Genomic DNA, 20,039 nt, shown 5'->3' on the forward strand with positions numbered 1-20,039 from the left:
GTTGTGGGAGTCGGTCGGTTTGTAGTAAATGTCTGTGTTGAGTCGGTCGCCCGAGATAGAAATGGAGAGGTCTAGGAAGGGGAGGGAGGAGTCTGAGACGGTCCAGGTAAATTTGAGGTCGGGGTGGAAGGTGTTAGTAAAGTGGATGAACTGTTCAACCTCCTCGTGGGAGCACGAGGTAGCGCCAATACAATCATCGATGTATTCCTTGGCCTCTGCCTTGGTATTCGGCACTGACAAGTTAACTCCTTTAGCCCAGGGTCGTTTTTGTGTTGCAAATCCGCCAAGTTGAACATCTCCTTTCTAAGCCGCAGTGCCCAAACTGAACACAGGAAACAAATGTGGTTTTTAGTTCAGGCAAGGCCAAAAGCTTTTGTGTGCAGAATGTCAGCTAGCCTCCTTGCTGTTGTGTTCTCTGTGGTTTGTGGGTTGCCTCCTCTGACCTGACCAGTCCTTTCTATTTGTGAATGGACTGAGAAGGAACTGAAACTGGGGTGAAAAGCTGCAAAGGGTTTTCCTGTTGAGGGTTTTCTCTTGACTTGCTCTGTCAAGCATTTACACAAAAAGTAGGAAATGGTAGGCACCACAGTTTATCAGTTGGAGGGGGATCCTCAGTTATTTTCTCTGGTTTTGGGGGCATTGAAGGGGGTGGGGTGGGGCAGAATATTACCCCAACAGCAGTGATGTCAGAAAGCACTTCCTTCCACTGAAAAAGTTTGGAATTTCTCCAATTGATAATAGTTTGGGCAAGGGGTAATAACCGTTATGAAAATCAAGGTGAGCAGAGCAAGTTCACGTGCAGGTCAGCCATGATCTCATTGAATGACAGTAAGAGGTTCAAGGGGCTGAATGGCCTGCTGCTTCAGTTCTTGTGTTCCTGAATGTGAAAGCTGCTTGCCAGAAGATAAGCAAACACCTTCAGAACACAGGAGGTTGAGGAGCAGAGCAGGTTTAGAAAAGGTTTGAGATCTGTCAACGTACTTCTGAAAGGAATTCCCACCTTCAGGTAGAAGGTCAAGGCCTTTGAGGTGAGGAGAAGCTTCAGAGGAGATTTCATTGAGGTGTTCCAAATCTTGAAGGATTTCAATATAATAAAATGTTTCCATTGACAGAAGGATTGGAAATCAGGGACACATGTTGAAGGTGATTGGCCAAAGAACCAGAGGGGTGATGAGAATTTTTTTGATGTGTTGCCACAAACAGCAGTGGATTCAACCATAACTTTCAAAAGAGAATTAGTTAAATACTTGGAAAGGGAAATTTTGCAGAACCATGATAAAAGAATGGGTTAACTGGATAATACTTTGAAAGAGCCAACACAGGAATGATGGGCTCAATGGATTTTTCCTATCCTGTGTGATTGTTTGTTTCTGTGGAAAAACTGGAAAGGAGTGACATAGAGTAGGTTGACTGATGGAGTTCATACTAAGAGGCTGTTTCCCTCTGGCAGGGGAATCTAGAACATGGGGACATAGTCTCAAGATAAAGGGTCAGCCATTTTGGACTGGGATGAGGAGAAATCTCTTCACCTAGAAGGTGGTGAATGTTTGAAATTCTTCACCTCCAAGGGTTGTGGAAGTTCCATCATTGTCTATCCCCATTCTTAACTTTATTCAGAGTTTTGGTCCTTCAGGGAATTGTGGGATGTGGGGAGCAGGTTGGAAAGTGGCATTTAGATCCAAGATCAGCAACAATCAGATTGAATGGCAGAGCAGGCTTGCAAGTCGTGTGGCCTCCTTCTGCTCTAATTGTGTTTTTGTGAACATGGAGAGGAGGAGAAACAGACAGAAAGCAATGAAAGACAGAATTAAGGTCTGAATTTGTTGAATTTAATGCAGAAGGTCAAGGACTGCCCTGGAGAATAATGAGGGTCTGCTCCTAAAGCTTATTTGGAACATTGCAAAAACAGCTAAAGGCTGAAAGCTTTGAGCGGGTATGGGAGAAGATTTGGAAGTGGTGAGCCAGAGGGCAAAATCAGGGTTATGTTTGAGGGTGTAACAGAAATGTTCGGCGAAGTGATTACCCAATTTTCACCACAGATGAGCAGTGCATATAGGACACTAGGTCAGAGGAATAGCATAGATATTGCTGTCTCAGGCAAAAGGACTATTTTAGGGAGAGAAAAATGCTGATTGGATGAGGTAGGGAGGAGGCTTGTTTGCCGCCTCAGCCACTAGACCTAAATGGCTGTTTACTGTGCCAAGCAATTCTGTCCAAAAATCCCTTATAGCAAGTAGTTCAAAAAGAACCCTGACTGCCTCTCTATCTCACTCATAGAATCAATAATAAATAGGGAGCACACTGAAAAGGCATTAGCTTATATTTATATGGTGCTGTTATCATAAATTGAAGCATCCTTCACAGAGAGAAAACAGAGCAAGATGGACTCCTAGCCAATGAAACAGGTGACTAAAGAGGCGTGCTTAAAGAGAGAGAAGGCAAGGATTCGGGGAGGGAAGTGCATGGAATCACATGACTGAAGGCAGAGCCGACAATGTTGGAAGGGAAATGCTTCTGAACCATAAATGAGACAAAAAGGAATTGACAACTGAAGATTGCATAACGTGATAGGTAAAAGTTAAAAACTAAGAGATTTCAGTCAAGTTGAATGCTGTTCAAGAAAGGGAAAGGGTGATGGTTCTGCGTAAGTGTTTTTGTGTTGGTGTGTGTGTGTGTTAGTGTAGGTGCATTAGTGATTGTGTGTGTGTTAATGCATGTTCGTGTTTGTGTTAGTGAAAATGTGTGTATGATGTACTTGCATGCCCTCATGCATGTTGTGATACAGCCTTGCTTGTCACAGCTGGCTCTCGCTGTTACAGCACAGAAAGACTGTAAGAATATTTGTGAGATTGACGCAAATAATTGATTTTTTTTTGTTACCCCAGTCCCAAGTTTGATTATCACTCAAACTCCAGCATACTCCCATAATCTGGCACTTTCCAATAAAGTTGAGATTGTATCCATCAGGGAGAAGTGGCTGAGATGGTGAACTGAAGGGATCTTAGTTCAACATACAAAGCAAAATGCTGTGGAAGCTGGAAATCTGAGCTAAGACCAGAAAAAAAAACTGCCAGAGAAACTCAGCAGGTCTGTCAGCATTTGTGGAGAAAGAAACAGAGTTAATGTTTTAGTTTGAGGACCTTACATTAACCTGTTGAAAGGTCGTTTTCACTTGGAATGTTAACAGTTTCTCTCTCCACCAATACTACCTGACCTGGTCACGATTTGTAGTGTTTCTTGTTCTTTGCCCTGTTTTGTTTTTAAACCTCTTGGATATACTCTTTATAACTCACAGTCATATTTATTCCGTGCTTGTCCCTCATAACCTCCTCCTCACTGCCTTGTTTTGGGCTGCCAAGCCTTGTGCCAGCTCTCCTCCCCACCCACCTTGCCCAGGTGGCCAATCTTCTTCAGTTATGGGTGGCACAGTCTGGCGTTTTGAGGAGAGGAAACTTGCAGGATAACCCTGCCCATGTGACTCCTGACCAATGGCGTTGATCCCATTCCCAAATGGGATGAAACCCGAGATTTTCCCTTTCTGTACAGTGCAATGCCATCTCCACAGCGTCTTATATCGTTGGCACACAGCTGTCCTTCTGATAGTGGGGAGAGGCCTGCTGTTACATATAACATAGAATCCTTACAGTGTGGAAGCAGGCCATTCAGCCCATCAAGTCCACATCGACCCTCCAAATAGCATCCCACCCCCTGCCCTATCCTAATAACTCTACATTTCCCATGGCCAATCCTCTTGACCTACACATCGTTGTGGGAGGAAATATGAGCACCTAGAGGAAACCCACGCAGATACAGGGCGAATGTGCAAATGCCACACAGTCATCCGAGGGTGGAATAGAACCCGGGTTCCTCGCACTGTGAGGCAGCAGTGCTAGCCACTTTGCTGCCCCTGCATTGGCATGAGAAGCAGAATTACCAACTCTGCTTTGGTGTTCTCCTGGACCTCGAGTCACATGATCCTCCCATTGCCAACACACTGCTATTGGTCCATCTCCTGGGTGATCCTGCCTTCCAACAATCAACTAGGAAAAGGACAGACCCTTTTGCCGTGATATGTACTGAATGAGATTGGCCTCTGTTGGAAGTTGAGATTGTGGAGTTTCTGACAAATTTACTGGCAGGGCCTTGTTTGAGGGATTTTTTGTTTGATGCAAAGAGGGGCTGCCCACCAAGTGGGATAGTCTGTGACACCAGGGAGCCCTTGGGAGCAGTCCCCAGGATGAGAAAAGCCAGCAGAATGGCTAAAGACAGAAAGCAGGATGGGGCTGTAGTCATGGGAGAAGCCCATCGTGGAGAGGTTTGCTTGAGGGCTGTGGTGGGGCAGGAAGAGCACAGCCGGTCAGGCAGCATCCAAGGAGCAGGAGAATCGACGTTTTGAGCATAAGCTCTCCATCAGGAATGAGGCCTCATTTCAGCACTACGCTCTTTGATGTGTGGGACCGTGTCTTTACTGCCACAGATGGCACTGACAGTGGGCTAAAACTGAAGGCCAGTGTTGAGCTGGTGTCTGTAGTTTGAAGGTTTGATGCCATGCCAGTGCCAAGTTGCCCAGTGCCGACAGGGGTGCAGTAAGGGCTCTGCAATGGGCACTCATGTATCTACTGCTGGGGGGTAGAGCAGGGAATGGAGCTGATGATTAGAGAGGAGTGTGAGAGATTAACAGAGGACCAGCCAAAGATTTTGACCACATTTGACCCTCTTAGTAACCCCCATCTGCACACCGTCTACTGGAGAGTCTTGAGATGCTGAAGTCAGGTGAGGACTGGCTCAGGCACAGCTGTGATGCCCCTGCAGCTGAACATCTGGCCCGTGTTCAGTACCTTTGTCCCATATATGCAGAGTGATGCTGGGAGTGACTCATCGGCTTGTGTGAGGAAGGGGAAGTGTTAGTGTCGGTGGGGGTCACCTGCTTAACAAAGATAGGCTGCACTGGCATTGCACCCATGACATCCCAAAATGCTTCCCAACCAATGAAGTGCTTTCTGAGTGTGGGGAAAGAGTTGGGACCTTGTGCAGGAGGGAAAATTGTAACCTGTGTCAGTAGCTATAATGAGCTTCCACCCTCTGGAGAATGAGCTCCAAGAGAAATACAGCACACTGCAAGTACAGTCAGTTGCAAGATGTGACTGTTAGAATCTGTCATGTGAGTGGGCACAAGTTCCACTTACTGCGTTCACAGCCTGGTTTGACAGCATTCCTGATCGACAGCACATTTTTTTTTGAACTAGCCTTTGGAAGAGGGAAATGACTCGCATTTCTGTGTCGCCTCTCATATCCTCAGGGCGTGACATAGTGTACCTCCCAGTCACTAAATTATATACGGAAATGATTTCCATCATCACTGTGTCAGCACCTGCAGCAAACACAGCTAAGCCATGCCAATGGGAATTAGTGACTGGGTGAATCACGCAATAGTTAGAGCACAGATATAGGCCACTCAGCCCATTAAGTTCATACTGGTGTTTCTGCTCCACATGAGCCTCCTCCCACAACTTAACCTTCAACTTCTTCCTCCCTCCTTGTTATCCCTTTCAACACATCTCTGTGATTCAATGCTGTGGGCATTGCCTCCAGATGCTCGCTGCTGATAATTTTTTGTGGTATCAGTTGCCCGCCTGTGAGTGCCACTAGCTAGGCTGAGTCTCCCTTCCTGTGACAGAGTGTCCAAAACTGGCGATGATAAGCCAGCCCGGACAGATCGTTCTGGGGCAGTGAGAAGGAAGAGAAGGTCAAATTGCCCATTGTGTGTATATTCAATAGGATGCATTGAGGTGTACAAATGCTTATGACTCTGCAAAGGCTACAGGAACTTGCACACTGTGGCCTACCATAGTCATGTGACCTATAATGTAGTTGCTTATGGATTGAGGCATGCAAACATAAACCACTGCATTTATTTCAATGCAAGGGGCCTAACAGGGAAGGCAGATGAACTCAGGGCATGGTTAGGAACATGGGACTGGGATATCATTGCAATTACAGAAACATGGCTCAGGGATGGGCAGGAGACTGGGACTACCATAGTGTTAAGGGTTTAGATGGAGAGGAATTTATTAAGCATGTACAAGAAAATTTTCTTATTCAGTAAGTAGATGTACCAATTAGAGAAGGTGCACACCTTGACCTACTCTTGGGAAATGAGACAGGGCAGGTGACTAAGGTGTCAGTGGAGGAACACTTTGGGGCCAGCGACCATAATTCTATTAGTTTTAAAATAGTGATGGAAAAGGATAGACCAGATCTAAAAGTTGAAGTTCTAAATTGGAGAAAGGCCAATCTTAGGCAAGAACTTTCAAAAGCTGACTGGGCGCAGATGTTCGCAGGTAATGGGATGGCTGGAAAATGGGAAGCCTTCAGAAGTGAGATAACGAGAGTCCAGAGACAGTCTGTTCCTGTTAGGATGAAAGGAAAGGCTGGTAGGTATAGGGAATGCTGGATGACTAGAGATATTGTGATTTTGGTTAAGAAAAAGAAGGAAGCATATTGTCAGGTATCGACAGGATAGATCGAGTGAATCCTTAGAAGAGTATCAAGGCTGTAGGAGTATACTTAAGAGAGAAATCAGGGCAAAAAGGGGACATGAGATAGCTTTGGCAAATAGAGTTAAGGAGAATCCAAAGGATTTTACAAATACATTAAGGACAAACGGGTAACTAGGGAGAGAATATGGCCCCCCCAAAGATCAGCAAGGTAGCTTTTGTGTGGAGCCGCATGAGATCAGGGAGATACTAAGCGAGTATTTTGCATCAGTATTTACTGTGGAAAGGACACGGAAGATGTAGAATGTAGGGAAATAGATGGTGACATCTTGAAAAATGTCCATATTTCAGAGGAGGAAGTGCTGGATGTCTTGAAACACATAAAAGTGGATAAATCCCCATGCTCTGATCAGGTGTCCCTGAGAACTCTGTGGGAAGCTAGGGAAGTGATTGCTGGGCCTCTTGCTGAGATATTTGTATCATCATTAGTTACAAGTGAGGTGCCGGATGACTGGAAGTTGGCTAACGTGGTGCCAACTGTTTAAGAAAGGTGGTAAAGACAAGTCAGGGAACTATAGACCAGTGAACCTGATGTTGGTGGTGGGCAAGTTGTTGGAGGGAATCCTGAAGGACAGAATGTACGTGTATTTGGAAAGCAAGGACTGATTAGGGATAGTCAATGTGGCTTTGTGTGTGGAAAAGCATGTCTCACAAAATTGACTGAGCTTTTTGAAGAAGTAACAAAGAGGATTGATGAGGGCAGAACTTCAGTAAGGCATGGGAGACTGGTTAGCAAGGTTAGATCTCATGGAATACAGGGAGAACTAGCTAGAAGACAGAGGGTGGTGGTGGAGGGTTGTTTTTCAGACTGGAGGCCTGTGACCACAAGGAGTGGTGTGCCACAAGGATCAGTGCTGAGTCCACTACTTTTCGTCATTTATGTAAATGATTTGGATGTGAGCATTAAAGGTATAGTTAGTAAGTTTGCAGATGACACCAAAATTGGAGGGGTAGTAGACAGCGAAAAAGGTTACCTCAGATTACAGTGGGACCTTGATCAGATGGGCAAATGGGCTGAGGAGTGGCAGATGAAGTTTAATTTAGATAAATGCGAGGTGCTGCATTTTGGGAATGCAAATCTTAGCAGGACTTATACACTAGCGAGTTCTGCTGAACAAAGAGACCTTGGAGTGCAGGTTTATAGCTCCTTGAAAGTAGAGTTGCAGGTCGATTGGATAGTGAATAAATCATTTGGTATGCTTTCCTTTATTGGTCAGAGTATTGAGTACAGGCGTTGAGAGGTTATGTTGCGGCTGTACAGGACATTGGTTAGACCACTTTTGGAATATTGCATGCAATTCTGGTCTCCTTCCTATCAGAAGAATGTTGTGAAACTTGAAAGGGTTCAGAAAAGACTTACAAGGCTCTTGCCAGGGTTGGAGGATTTGAGCTATAGGGAGAGGCTGAACAGGCTGGGGCTGTTTTCCCTGGACCGTTGGAGGCTGTGGGGTGACCTTATAGAGGTTTATAAAATCATGAGGGGCATGGATAGGGTAAACAGACAACGTCTTTTCCCTGGGGTGGGGGAGTCCAGAACTAGAGGGCATAGGTTTAGGATGAGAGGGGAAAGATATAAAAGAGACCTAAGGGGCAACTTTTTCACACAGAGGGTGGTACGTGTGTGGAATGAACTGTCAGAGAAAGTGGTGGAGGCTGGTACAATTGCAACATTTAAAAGGCATCTGGATGGTTTTCTGAATAGGAAGGGTTTGGAGGGATATGGGCCAGGTGCTGGCAGGTAGGACTAGATTGAGTTGGGTTATCTGGTTGGCATGGACGAGTTGGACCGAAGGGTCAGTTTCTGTGCTGTACATCTCTATGACTTTCTGACTCTAAGTCCACACTGACTCTCCAAAGAGCATCTCACACAGACCCATCCCCCTACCCTCTGTAATCCCACATTTCGCATGGCTAATGCACCTAACTAACACATCCCTGAGCACCATGGGCAATTTAGCATGACCAATCCACCTAACCTGCACATCTTTGGAAACTAGGGGGAAACGGGAGCACCCAGAGAAAACCTGTGCAGACATGGGGCGAATCATCAAGGCTGGAATTGAACCCGGGTCCTGGTGCTGAGGCAGCAGTGCTAACCATTGTGTCACCATATCACTCTTAATTAATTCTAGGTACATCATTGAAGGTAAGGACATTTTAGAAATTGCATCGCTCCAACGTAATTAAACACCTTATAGGCAATGCTCTGCTTTGAAAAGCCCACAAACTATGGATAAGGCGGCAGCCATTTTGCATACAGTAAGATTCCATAACCTTCAGTGAGATGAATGACCAATTAGTCTGGAACAGTTTTGGGAGGGGAGGGGGATCTCATTGGTTGGGGCTTGAGGATTGGCCAGGACCTCAAGGAGGATCCCTTGCCCTTCTTCAATGGAACTATGAATTTATGTCTAGATCAGAAATACCAGGCTCAAGCCTCAATTCCCCACTCTAGAGGCTGGAGCACAACAATCTAGGCTGACTGTGGAACTGCTGCACTGCCCGAGCTGTTGTCAGCCATTTATGACCTTAACCTGGTGCCCTGTTGGCCTACTGTGCTGGCATTTTGCAGGACAGTGGGGCAATTGTCTCCTGTGCTCTGAGCAACATCGATCGGCATGACACACACAAAAAAAGAGAGAATCAGATGATGACATTGCTGCTTGTGGGAGTTTGCTGGGTGCAAACTGGATTCTGTACTTGCCACAACAACACTTCAAAAGGTACTTCATTGCCTGGGAAGCACTGTGAATCGTCTGGTAGTCATGCAAGTTGCTATGTAAATGCATACCTGAAGCATGTTTTAATGAAATTGGAAAGGCAATTTTAAAATTGAGTAAACCTGACTGAGAGCCAGTGTTGATCAATGAAGGAAAGTGAAGGAAGGCGATTTGCTGCATGTTAGGCCACCAGATGAAAATTAGTGACTGTGACGTGCTGGGAATTTACCTTCTGGCAGAGATCTACAGGGGATGTATTACCAGAGGTGAGTTGGATGAAGAGAAGGTTGTCAGAATTAGGCATTAGTGGGCACACAGGTCTGGAAGGCTGGTGAGAGAGACAGAGAGAGAGTGGGAAGTGGGCAGCTGAAGTTGCTGCATGCAACAGGTGCCTTACAGAGAATGAAGAAGGAAACTGCCAATTTACTCTGAGTGGGCGTCGAATCTGGGATGGCCACAGGAGAGCTACAGTACCAAGGGAGCACTGAAGGGTGAGTGTTGGGGGATTCAGAAGGGCACAGTGCAGGAGAAGAGAAGGGAGAGGAGGCACAATGACAAAGAGAGGGGTCTAGGAAGGTCAAAGAGAAAGTAAATACAGAAGTTTTGAAACGTGATTGTACACAGTATTTGGAGGTTGGAGAATGGTTTCCACAATGGTTTATATGGAGGTAGGATTGCCATCAGTGTTGCCTCAAATTTGTGTGCGCTATGGTCCTTTTAAGACTGACACATGACTAACTGTACATATCTTACAGGGGCCATGGCTAATGTGCAACCTGCTTGCAAGGCACATGATGGCTGCCGGACTGAATATCTACACACACCTTCTAGCGAACATCAGTTCCCTCAATCTGTTAATCTTTTTGTGCACTCCAACAGTGGGTTGGCTTCACTCTGAGCTACTGAGTGATTGCCCACACCTCCACGAGGACATTCTTTGCTTTCCGTTTCATTCATCATTCCTCCCTGTAGTTCCTGTTCTCACATTTTCCAACATAATTCGCCAACTCTCTGCCCATTTCTCAAGTATCTCCAGATCTCATCCTGCATTGGAGCATCTGCCACCTCCAGATCCTTCATGAAGGGATCAAACAAGATTAATCTCAAAGCAGATCCTGGTAGGCCTCACTGAGAACATTGCCCCTGGTTGACGACAACACCTTGTACGAGTTCCCCTCTGGGTTCTTTCATTCAACCACTTACATATCTATTATACAATACTTCCACTGATTCCCGCTCTTTTTTATTTTCAGTACCAGCCTCTCCAGAGGATCTGTGTCAAAAAGGCCGTACTGCAATCCAAGTACACCTCATCCACTGCATTAACTCTGTCCAGCTACTTTGTCACACTCTCAAAGAAAACCAGTAAGTTACACGTCAAAACCTCCCCTTCATGAATTCACGTTGTCTTTCTCTTTTCTGATTTTGCTTTCTAAACAGATGCTCCGCGAACTTATCTCTGCTAAGTGTTTGCATAACTCAACCACAGTGGTTGCCAAGTTTCATGGGTCAGTAATTTCCTGGGTTGTTTCTGGCTGCTGTTTTTAACACCGGGAGGAACACCTGCTTTTCCCCAGTCGCTGTGTGGCCTTGCCAATGTTCTGGTACTTCTAGAAGATTAGGATTGAGGTTCCTCACTTAATTTATGTATCTAGGGACAAAGTCCTGAAGGCAGCAAGCTTGGAGACAGAAAGGGCATCTCATGAGGCAGGGTGGTACCACACCAAAACCTTGCCAACTTTCCACTTCAACCAGAATTAATTTGTAGGCAGCAAGGGTCATGTTTGACCTTCTTAGCCCATTGCTAATTGAGGTCCTTAAGAAGGGAAAGTGAGGACTGCAGATGCTGGAGTTCTGAGTCAAAACGTGTGGTGCTGGAAAAGTGCAACAGGTCAGGCAGCATCTGAGGAGCGGGAGAGTCGACATTTCGGGCATAAGACCTTCAACAGGAATGTCTTAAGTAGCCAATTAATAACCACTCAAGGGCCTCCTCCTGGGATTATCATAGCTACAGATGGGCCTATCACCATATGGCATTCCTGATAGCTGCATACCTGAGGACCACGGTGGGGTTTCCTCGATCAAGGGCAATCAGGGCCTGATCAAGGGACTGGACATCGGGTGCAGGGGTGGGGGTAGCGGTGTTTACTGGGAGCTGCTCCCCACCCTTGCTTTCTGCCCCTCACTCCATGCAGCCCACAACCAAAACCACTTGCTGATTGCTTACCTTTGACCTGGGTCCTCTGAGCGCAAAACCTGCCAGCTTCTGATTGGCTGATGGATCTTTCTGGACTGAATATCCTTCTGGGGTCTTGATTCCAGGGGTGTGTTCACTGGTGCCCTTGGCACTGTCTGATTGGCATGTGGTTTGGTAAGCCTTCTCCAGAAGAAGCAAAACGGGTCTCTCTCTGGCTTGCCAGCCCACTGACAGGATCCCTGACACCTCAACAAGATTTATTTTACATTTAGACAAGTGCTTGACCATGCCTGTCGTGATACATTACCTTGACAAAATGCTTGTGATCCCTCTCCAGATCAAATAAATTACTTATCTCCTCCTTGATTAAAGCTGAGGCTGAATACCCTAATAGTATTCTAGCAGCCTGTGTGCCATCAGTTGCCATGCTTCACCTTTCTGTAGACCCCACTCCAGCTTTCACAAATGAAAATGTTTTGGTGTTCTCTTTCAGTTGTCCCATTGTATTCAAACTGAAAGCTTTCTTTCAAATATTGCTGATATTTTGAAACACCTGCCATTTTGCCATTGAAGTTGTTTTAACTTGTCATCCAGTTGTTGTATTTAATGGTACCTACTCATGGTGTTATTTTGCTGTCAGCAACCAGTACCAGTTTGTTCTCTAGTTCTGCTGTGTTTCTGTTTTTTCAGTCTGGCTGTGGTATTAGTTTGTTGACTGGTTTGTCAGTGCACTAACCTCTCTGTAATCCTGCCCCAAATGTTGGTAATCCTACAGAGATGCCCTGGTGCAAGGGTCAGGAAGAACACACTGGCTCAGTAACATAAAAACAAAGAAAACTAAAGCAGAAGTAGGCCACTCAGCCCTTCTAGACTGCTCATCCATTCAATATGATCATGGCTGATCATCCAACTCAGTATCCTGCTCCTGCTTTCTCCCCAAACCTTTTGATCCCTTTAGCCCTGGGAACTATATCTAACTCCTTCTTGAAAACATTCAATGTTTCAGCCTCAACTACTTTTTGTGACAGAGAATTCCACAGGCTCCCCACTTTCTGGGCGAAGACATTTCTCCCCATCTCAGTCCTAAATGACCTATCTTTTGTATCTTTGGACTGTGATCCTTTGTTCTGGACTCCCCACTCATTGGGAACATCCTTCCTGCATTTACCTTGTCTAAACCTAGAATTTTATTGACTTCTCTGCCTTTGCCCCTCATGTAGATTCCAGTGAATACCGACCTAACTGATCCAGTCTCTCTTCATACGTTACTCCTGCCATCCCGGGAATCAGTCTGGTAAATCTTCGCTGCATTCACTCCAATGTCAGAACATCCTTCCTCTGATGAGTAGGCCAAACTGCACACAATATTCTAAGACTCTGTACAATTGCAGGAAGATATCCCTACTACACTCAAATCCTCTCACTATGAAAGCCAACATACCATTTGCATTCTTCCCCGCCTGCTGCTCCTGCATGTGACTGGTATACAAGGACACCCAGGTCTCATTGCATTTCCCCATTCCCCCAACTAGCCCCTTTCATATCCTGTTTTTGCTACCAACATGGATAATCTCACATTCAACCACATTCTTCATATTATCTGAGGGCTGCTGCCGGCCTTACCTTCTGGCATAATTCCGATCCGGCCTCAGTGTCACTATGTGTGTGGTTACAGGTGAGGCATCTTATCGGAGCAGAACAGAGGAAGGCGAAAGGCACTTATGTTGAGTTCAGCAGCCACAGTGGTGCCAACAGATTCTGGGAACCCACTCTGAAGCAATGCCCGCACTATAGAGAGATGTCTGCTATCTCTCTTTTGGGGTGCTGTTTCCTGATCTCTGACCTCATTGTTGTATAGTGGTGACTTATTTGGCTGGCAACACAGGTTCTTGGGGAGGTCACCAGCAATGGCACAGAAAGAGAGCATCATCCCGTAGAGACCGAAAAGGTGGAATAAAAAGAGGAATAAAAACATTTGATGAGCCTGGCAGCCTCTGTGGAGAGAGAGAGAGAGAGAGAGAGAGAGAGAGAGTGAGTGTTCAGGTTGAGGACCTATCAGAACAGGCCAACATGGAACAGATTTAAAGCAAGTAAGGAGGCAGTGATAAGACTAAAGGGAAGATAAAATAGGATAAAACAAGGGAAGGTCTGTGATGGATGGGAGGCAGGAGAGATTAAGTGACCAAAGGGTTTGCAGTGCAAGACAAAAGGGGATGCTAATGGGTCAAATAAAAAAATAACATATGGACATAGAGCTATTGCCACTATCTGCTGTCCAAGAAAAGAGATGCAATGGGTATGTGATGAGATTATTGCTTTTGGTTTTGTAACTAACAATGGCTACTAGATGAAGTGCTGCTCCTAGAGCTCACGTTGAGCTTCAGTTGATGCATTTGAGAGGACGAGGGCAGACTTTACACACCACATGTGGCAGATAAGCTGCAGAACTGGGCAGAAAGGTGGCAAATGGAGTTCAATGTAGCTAAGTGTGAGGTGATTCACTTTGGTAAGAATAACAAAAAGATGGGGTACTGGGCTAATGGTCGGATACTTGGTAGTGTGGATGAGCAGAGGGATCTTGGTGTCCATGTACACAGATCTCCGAAAGTTGCCACCCAGGTAAATAGTGCGGTAAAGAAGGCATATGGCGTACTGGCTTTTATTGGTAGAGGAATTGAGTTCCGGAGTCCTGAGGTCATGATGCAGTTGTATAAAACTCTGGTGCGGCCGCATCTGGAATATTGTGTGCAGTTTTGGTCGCCATACTATAGGAAGGATGTGTATGGGCATTTAAGTGGGCACTGGATAGGCATATGGAGGATAGTGGGCTAGTGTAGGTTAGGTGGGCTTGGATCGGCGCAACATCGAGGGCCGAAGGGCCTGTACTGCGCTGTATTCTTCTATGTTCTATATAAGGCCAGAGGCTAGCTTGAAAACTAAAACAGGACTCTGCACATGATGTCCACACTGCTTCTTGCTGAGTCAGCAGGCAGATTCTCTTCGGGCCTGTGCCCAGACATCTTCAAGCTGCCCTGGCATTTCAGATGTTGATGTTTGCAGCAGCTAGATGGACCAACCTCTTGGCACGGCTGGGAACCAACGTGCCAAGCATTGGCTGACGTGATGTGGTGCCCAGATCAACCAGCCCTGCTTTCAGTCCAGTGACAGGCATTGCTGTTATCAATGTTAATGGGTGAAGTTGGCAGAGGCAAGTGTTCAGGCTCTGGTGATTTGCTTGCACAGTTGGTGCAAGGTGGTTGGCGCAGGATGGCAACCACAGCGTGGCACTGGCATCACAAAAGACTCCAACCCCAGCGGCAATTGTCTAGTAAGAAACACTCTTTGAACATTGCCTTGACCAATCTTGCTGACATGTCCCCCTCAGTGGGCCGAGGGAGGGGGCCACAAGCTGCATGTGAAGTTGGATGTCAGTGGAGCCTGGCATAAAGAATGCCCAGCAGCTTATTCAAGTTTGGGTGCAATCATAGGAGGTATAGATAAGGTGAATGGCAGGTGTCTTTTCCCTGGTGTGTGGGATTTCAAGATGAGGGGGAAACTTTCTTAAACAGAGTGGTTCATGTGCAGAATGAACTTCTAGAGGATGAAGTGGATGTGGACACATTACAACATTTAAAAGACATTTAGTTAAGTACATGAATAAGAAATGTTTGGAAGGATATAGACAAAACACAGGCACATGGGACTAGTTTGGTTTGGGATTGTGGTAGGAATAGGCTGATTGGACTGAAGGGTCTGTTTCTGTGCTGTATGACTATGACTCTATCTGAGATAACATGCAACAGGTACACAAGGGAGACAATAATTGAAACAAAGGGTGTGATAAAATAGGGTGGCAGGAGGCTTGTATGCAGCATGAACACTTGCATAGAGCAGATGGGCCAAATGGCCTGTCACTCTGCCGTAATTTGGTAGAATTCATTGTAATCTATAAAAAGGGGTGGGGGTTGGTCACTCAACTAAAATTCCGCTCTAGCTTGCTTACTGGTAACCCTGATGAGCCGTAAAGGGTTATACAGGGCTGGGCAGCGATATCCCTTGGCGTTGAAGTTGTGTCGGTGAAGGGAAGGCTTCCTAAGCCAGCGAACATGCCCGAGACTGAGCTGGTGGTGCCCGGATCTCTGGTCTCAGTGGCCAGCATGACAGAGCGAGTGGAAAAGGGGACAGATGCAGCCTCCTGTTCAGGAGACCAAGCCTGGTTCAGTCTGTGGCTTCTCGCACGCACTTGGCCACCAGTGCAATTAATCACCAGAATAAACTGTAATGAACACCGAGCCATTGAGAAAGAGCATGAGATCACACGGATGCCTTTGCTTGAATGAGTCATTCAGGAAATTTATACGCACTCTCGAGGCTGTAGCTGACGAGAACAGGAAATATTTTTGCACGTGACAAGATTTATTTATAGAGGCTCCTGATTCATTTAACTCTGGTAACCTTTTCCCTCCTAGGAAGGGGGGAATTGTTCAAAGCAGACTGCTTGCTTTGAACATGAGAAATCTGAGGAAGAGTGGACTATTTGGCCCACTGAGAGCATCCTGCTATTTTGTGTATCAGTTTCTCTCATTCTTACTCTGACCTCTCTTGTGTTAATCAAGTGGATTTGGGTGTTTAATTTTACTTTATTCAGAGTAATGTGTGTCACTGGTCCAGCATTTATAGCCTTTCCCTCATTCCCCTAGAGAAGGTAGTGGTGAGCTGCCTTCTTGAACCACTGCAGTCTGTGTGCTGTAGGTAGACCCACAATGCCCTTAGGGAGGGAATTCCAGGATTTTGACCCAGCAACACTGAAGAAACAGTGATACATTGCCAATGTCGAGAGTGTGGTGCTGGAAAAGTACAGTGGGTCAGGCAGCATCCGCTGAGCAGGAGAATCGACGTTTCGGGCATAAGCCCTTCATCAGAAATTAATCATTCCTGATGAAGGGCTTATGCCTGAAATGCTGATTCACCTGCTTCTTGGATGCTGCCTGATCTACTGTGCTTTTCTAGCACCACACTCTCGACTCTGATCTCCAGCATCTGCAGTCCTCACTTTCTCCTCCTTCAGGGATGTAGTGCCAACCAATTGGGCTGCATTGTACTGAATGGTGTCGAGCTTCTTGAGTGTTGTTGGAGCTGCACTCATCCAGGCAAGTGGGGAGTAGTCCATCACACTCCTGACTTGGGCCTTCTAGATGGTGGACTGGCTTTGGGGAGTCAGGTGGTGAGTTGCTCACCACAGTATGCCTAGCCTCTGTGACCTGCTCTTGTATTCATTGTATTTATACAGCTAGTTAAGTTGTGTTTCTGGTCAATGGTAACCCCCAGGATGGTGATAGTGGATGTTTCAGTCATGGTAGTGTTGTTAAATGTCATGGGACAATGGTTAGATTGTGTTTTGTTGGTGTTGGTCATTGCCTAGCATTTGTGTGGCGCAAATGTTACTTGCTACTTGTCATGCCAAGCTTGGATATTGTCCAGGTCCCACTGCATTTGACCTTGGACTGCTTCAGTTCCTAAGGAGATGTGAATGATGCTGATCACTAAGTGGTGTTTCATGCTTTACACTGTTATAGATTTAGGGATAGACAGGGAGAGCATTGGGGCAGGGTAATGAAGTTGTGGGTATGTTATAGGTGTTATGCAGAGGAAGGGGTTGGAGTATACGAGGAGGATTTTCTGTTTGGACAGCTGTTTGGCCACAGTACTATTTATGGAAGTGCATACTACACTGTGGGCTGTTGTGAGATGAGGATAGGATACGGACATATCAGAAGCCGAGAGATGGGATTGGAGATAGCAGTGCAGACAGAATCACATGGGTGTGTGAGAATGGAGTATACAGTAATTGATATCTCCTTGTACACCATTGTTTAGGATACCACACAGAGAGTGCTTCACAGCTGATAAGGTCCTTTGGAAGTGCAGTTACTGTTGTAATGGCAACAGTCTCTTTGCACACGTGGCTCAATGATGCTGGTTAAGCAGCACTGGAGGATTCCCCAGAACCTTTTTGGGATCTTTTCCATCCACTGGAGAGGGCCTCAATTTCACATTCCACCCAAAAGGTGACACTTAAAATTGGACCAGGGTCCTTTTGGTACCTCATTTATACATTTCCACACACATAATTTTTCTCGCTGTATTCGTTCACAGGATGTGGGCATCACTGATTTGGCAGTATTTATTGCTTATCCCTAATTACAATTAGGGCAGAGGGCAGTTAAGAGTCAACCACATTGCTGTGGGTCTGGAGTCACATGTTGGCCAGACCAGGTAAGGACTGCAGATTTCCTTCCCTAAAGGACATCAGTGAACCAGATGAGGTTTTATGGCAATTGATAATGGTTGCCACTAAGCTAATTTTAAAATTTAATTTGAAAATGAACTTGTAGGATTTGAATTCACGTTGCCAGACCATTAGCCTGGGGCTCTGAAGTATTAGCCCAGAGACATTAACATAAGACCACAACCTCTCCAATTGGGACAAATGGGATTTTAGTATCTTTGACTGGAATTATGTTGGGGAGTTGAGTAAAATAATTTTAATCGACAAAAGGCTAATCTCTGTCTCATTGTACATAGACTGAGCAATAGTGCCACTTTTCATAATTTTCTAATGTATGTCAGCAGGAAGGCATGCTCAGCTGGTTAAAGATTTGTTGGAAAATACGGGTGGTCCATTATAACATTGGTTGTTTTCTCAGTGGAAAGGGGCCATGAACTTTAGGCAGGGGTCACTCAGGCGTCAAGGAAGGGGGTCGGGTGACTACATGGTGATTGGGACCACCTCGTACGTTGAGAAATGCAGCCCTCAGGGTGGGCCCACATAAGAATTTGAAAGAGAAAGCAATTTTCTGGGTAGAAATATATTTTTTAAAATTAGTCAGGAGGATTATGGGAAATCAGAACATTCAGAAACCAATGATGTGTTTGAACCAGCGAATCAAAAACTAGACTTTGAATTGGCATTGACTTGACAGAGAACCAAAGGCTTGCATTTATATAGCACCTACTTCAGCGTGAGCTAAAGCTCCTTGTAGTCAATGTAATACTTGTTGAAGTGTAAGCACTTGTGTAATGTAGGGGGAAACGCAACAGCTATTTGGTGCACAGCAAGCTCCAACATGATAATGACCAGATAATCTGCTTTATTATGTTGCCTGAGGGACACTTATTGGTCAGAAGGTTAGAGAGCGCCACCTCATCTCCCGCTCCTCTTTGAAACAATGCCAGGGGAGTTCAGGATTGGCAAATGGAGCTGTGGTTTAATCCCTTGCCTGAAATGCACCACTTAGTACAGTTCTCTATCAGGGCTCCCCCTGGAGGCTCAACCTGAGGCTAATGGCCTTAATGCTGATTTACGTAATTTCTGAATTGTCCTTTTCTTTGTAACAGGTATGGTAAAATCGTCTCCACAAAGGCCATTCTGGACAAGACAACCAACAAGTGCAAAGGTAGGAGACTGTTCTTGTCCAGTGTTTGGTATTAAAGGACTTAGAAGCTCGAAGCAGGGAGCCTTGACACAACTGTCCACCCCTTGCCCCCACTCAGATGCAGACCTATCATTCATAATTTTGGCATTCCCCGATTTTAAGCTGCGCTAGCATGGAAGGTGAGGAAGCTCAGAGAAGCCATTGCAATTGTGGAGTTATCGTCAGTTCCTTGTTGGAATCCGAGGTTAAGTATTGTAAAGGGATGTTGTAATCTGCATTGAGGTGTGATAACTGCATTGTGATTTTGTTTTTAATGCGAGTTTTCAGCCAGTCACCTGAACAAACTAGTTGGATTTGACCTGAGATCAGCAAGGTGTGAGATAACGGGGAATGCGATCTTGTGCTTTGATTGCAAAATGAGGAGTGAATTGCTCTGGTAACTGTATTTATACTGTGGTAATTTCTGCTACTGTACTGTCCAAACAAGTTTGCAAATGGGTTGACGTTGCTCAGTGAGATGCCAACGATACTGAAATATTCGGACGAAATTCTCCTTCTTTGGGGATTGTGGTAACAACAACTTGCATTGATATAGCGCCTTTGTAGTTTGAACATCCCAAAAGAAGTGTTATCAGCTACAAAATTCGGTTCCGAGTCACATGTAATGGAGACGGGAGAACAGATGGCCAAATGTTTGGTCACAGGGTGGATTTTTCAGAGGGGACAGAGGTGGAGAGGTTAAGGGAGGGGATTGCAGAGCTTGATACCCAGGCAGCTGAAGGCACGTAGTGACTTAAAATTGGGAGGAGCTTGGAGGTTTGTAGGGATGGATGACTTTACAGAGATAGGTAGGGGAGGGATTTGGAAATCAGGATGTGAGTGAAAATCAAGACCAAGCTTCAGTGAGTATAGGTGTGATGGCTGAACAGGATTCAGTGTATTTTAGGATGTTGCTCAGTAAAATCTCAAATGAGCTCAAGTTTGCAGATAACTAAACAGATTTGGCCTCCATTCAGATAACGATACTTGTCTTTTCTTTATGCTCTCACAGGATGTGGGCGCTGCTTGCGAGGTTAGCATATATTGCTCATCCCTAATTGCTCATCCCTCTTGACTAAGTCGCAATGGA

General features: G+C 45.6%; 1 protein-coding gene across 5 annotated transcripts in view; it reads left to right on the forward strand.

The window, feature by feature from the left end:
- The window catches only part of LOC122543290 (RNA-binding motif, single-stranded-interacting protein 2-like), a 241,062-nt gene that overhangs the window by 119,937 nt on the left and 101,086 nt on the right, over positions 1-20,039 (forward strand). For all 5 annotated transcript variants that reach the window (XM_043681793.1, XM_043681796.1, XM_043681792.1 and 2 more), the window contains exon 3: positions 18,873-18,931. In XM_043681793.1, coding sequence (XP_043537728.1) covers positions 18,873-18,931 — 59 coding nt within the window. The remainder of the gene's footprint in view (positions 1-18,872; positions 18,932-20,039) is intronic.

This window comes from Chiloscyllium plagiosum, chromosome 43 (assembly GCF_004010195.1).
Source record: "Chiloscyllium plagiosum isolate BGI_BamShark_2017 chromosome 43, ASM401019v2, whole genome shotgun sequence".
NCBI lineage: Eukaryota > Metazoa > Chordata > Chondrichthyes > Orectolobiformes > Hemiscylliidae > Chiloscyllium > Chiloscyllium plagiosum.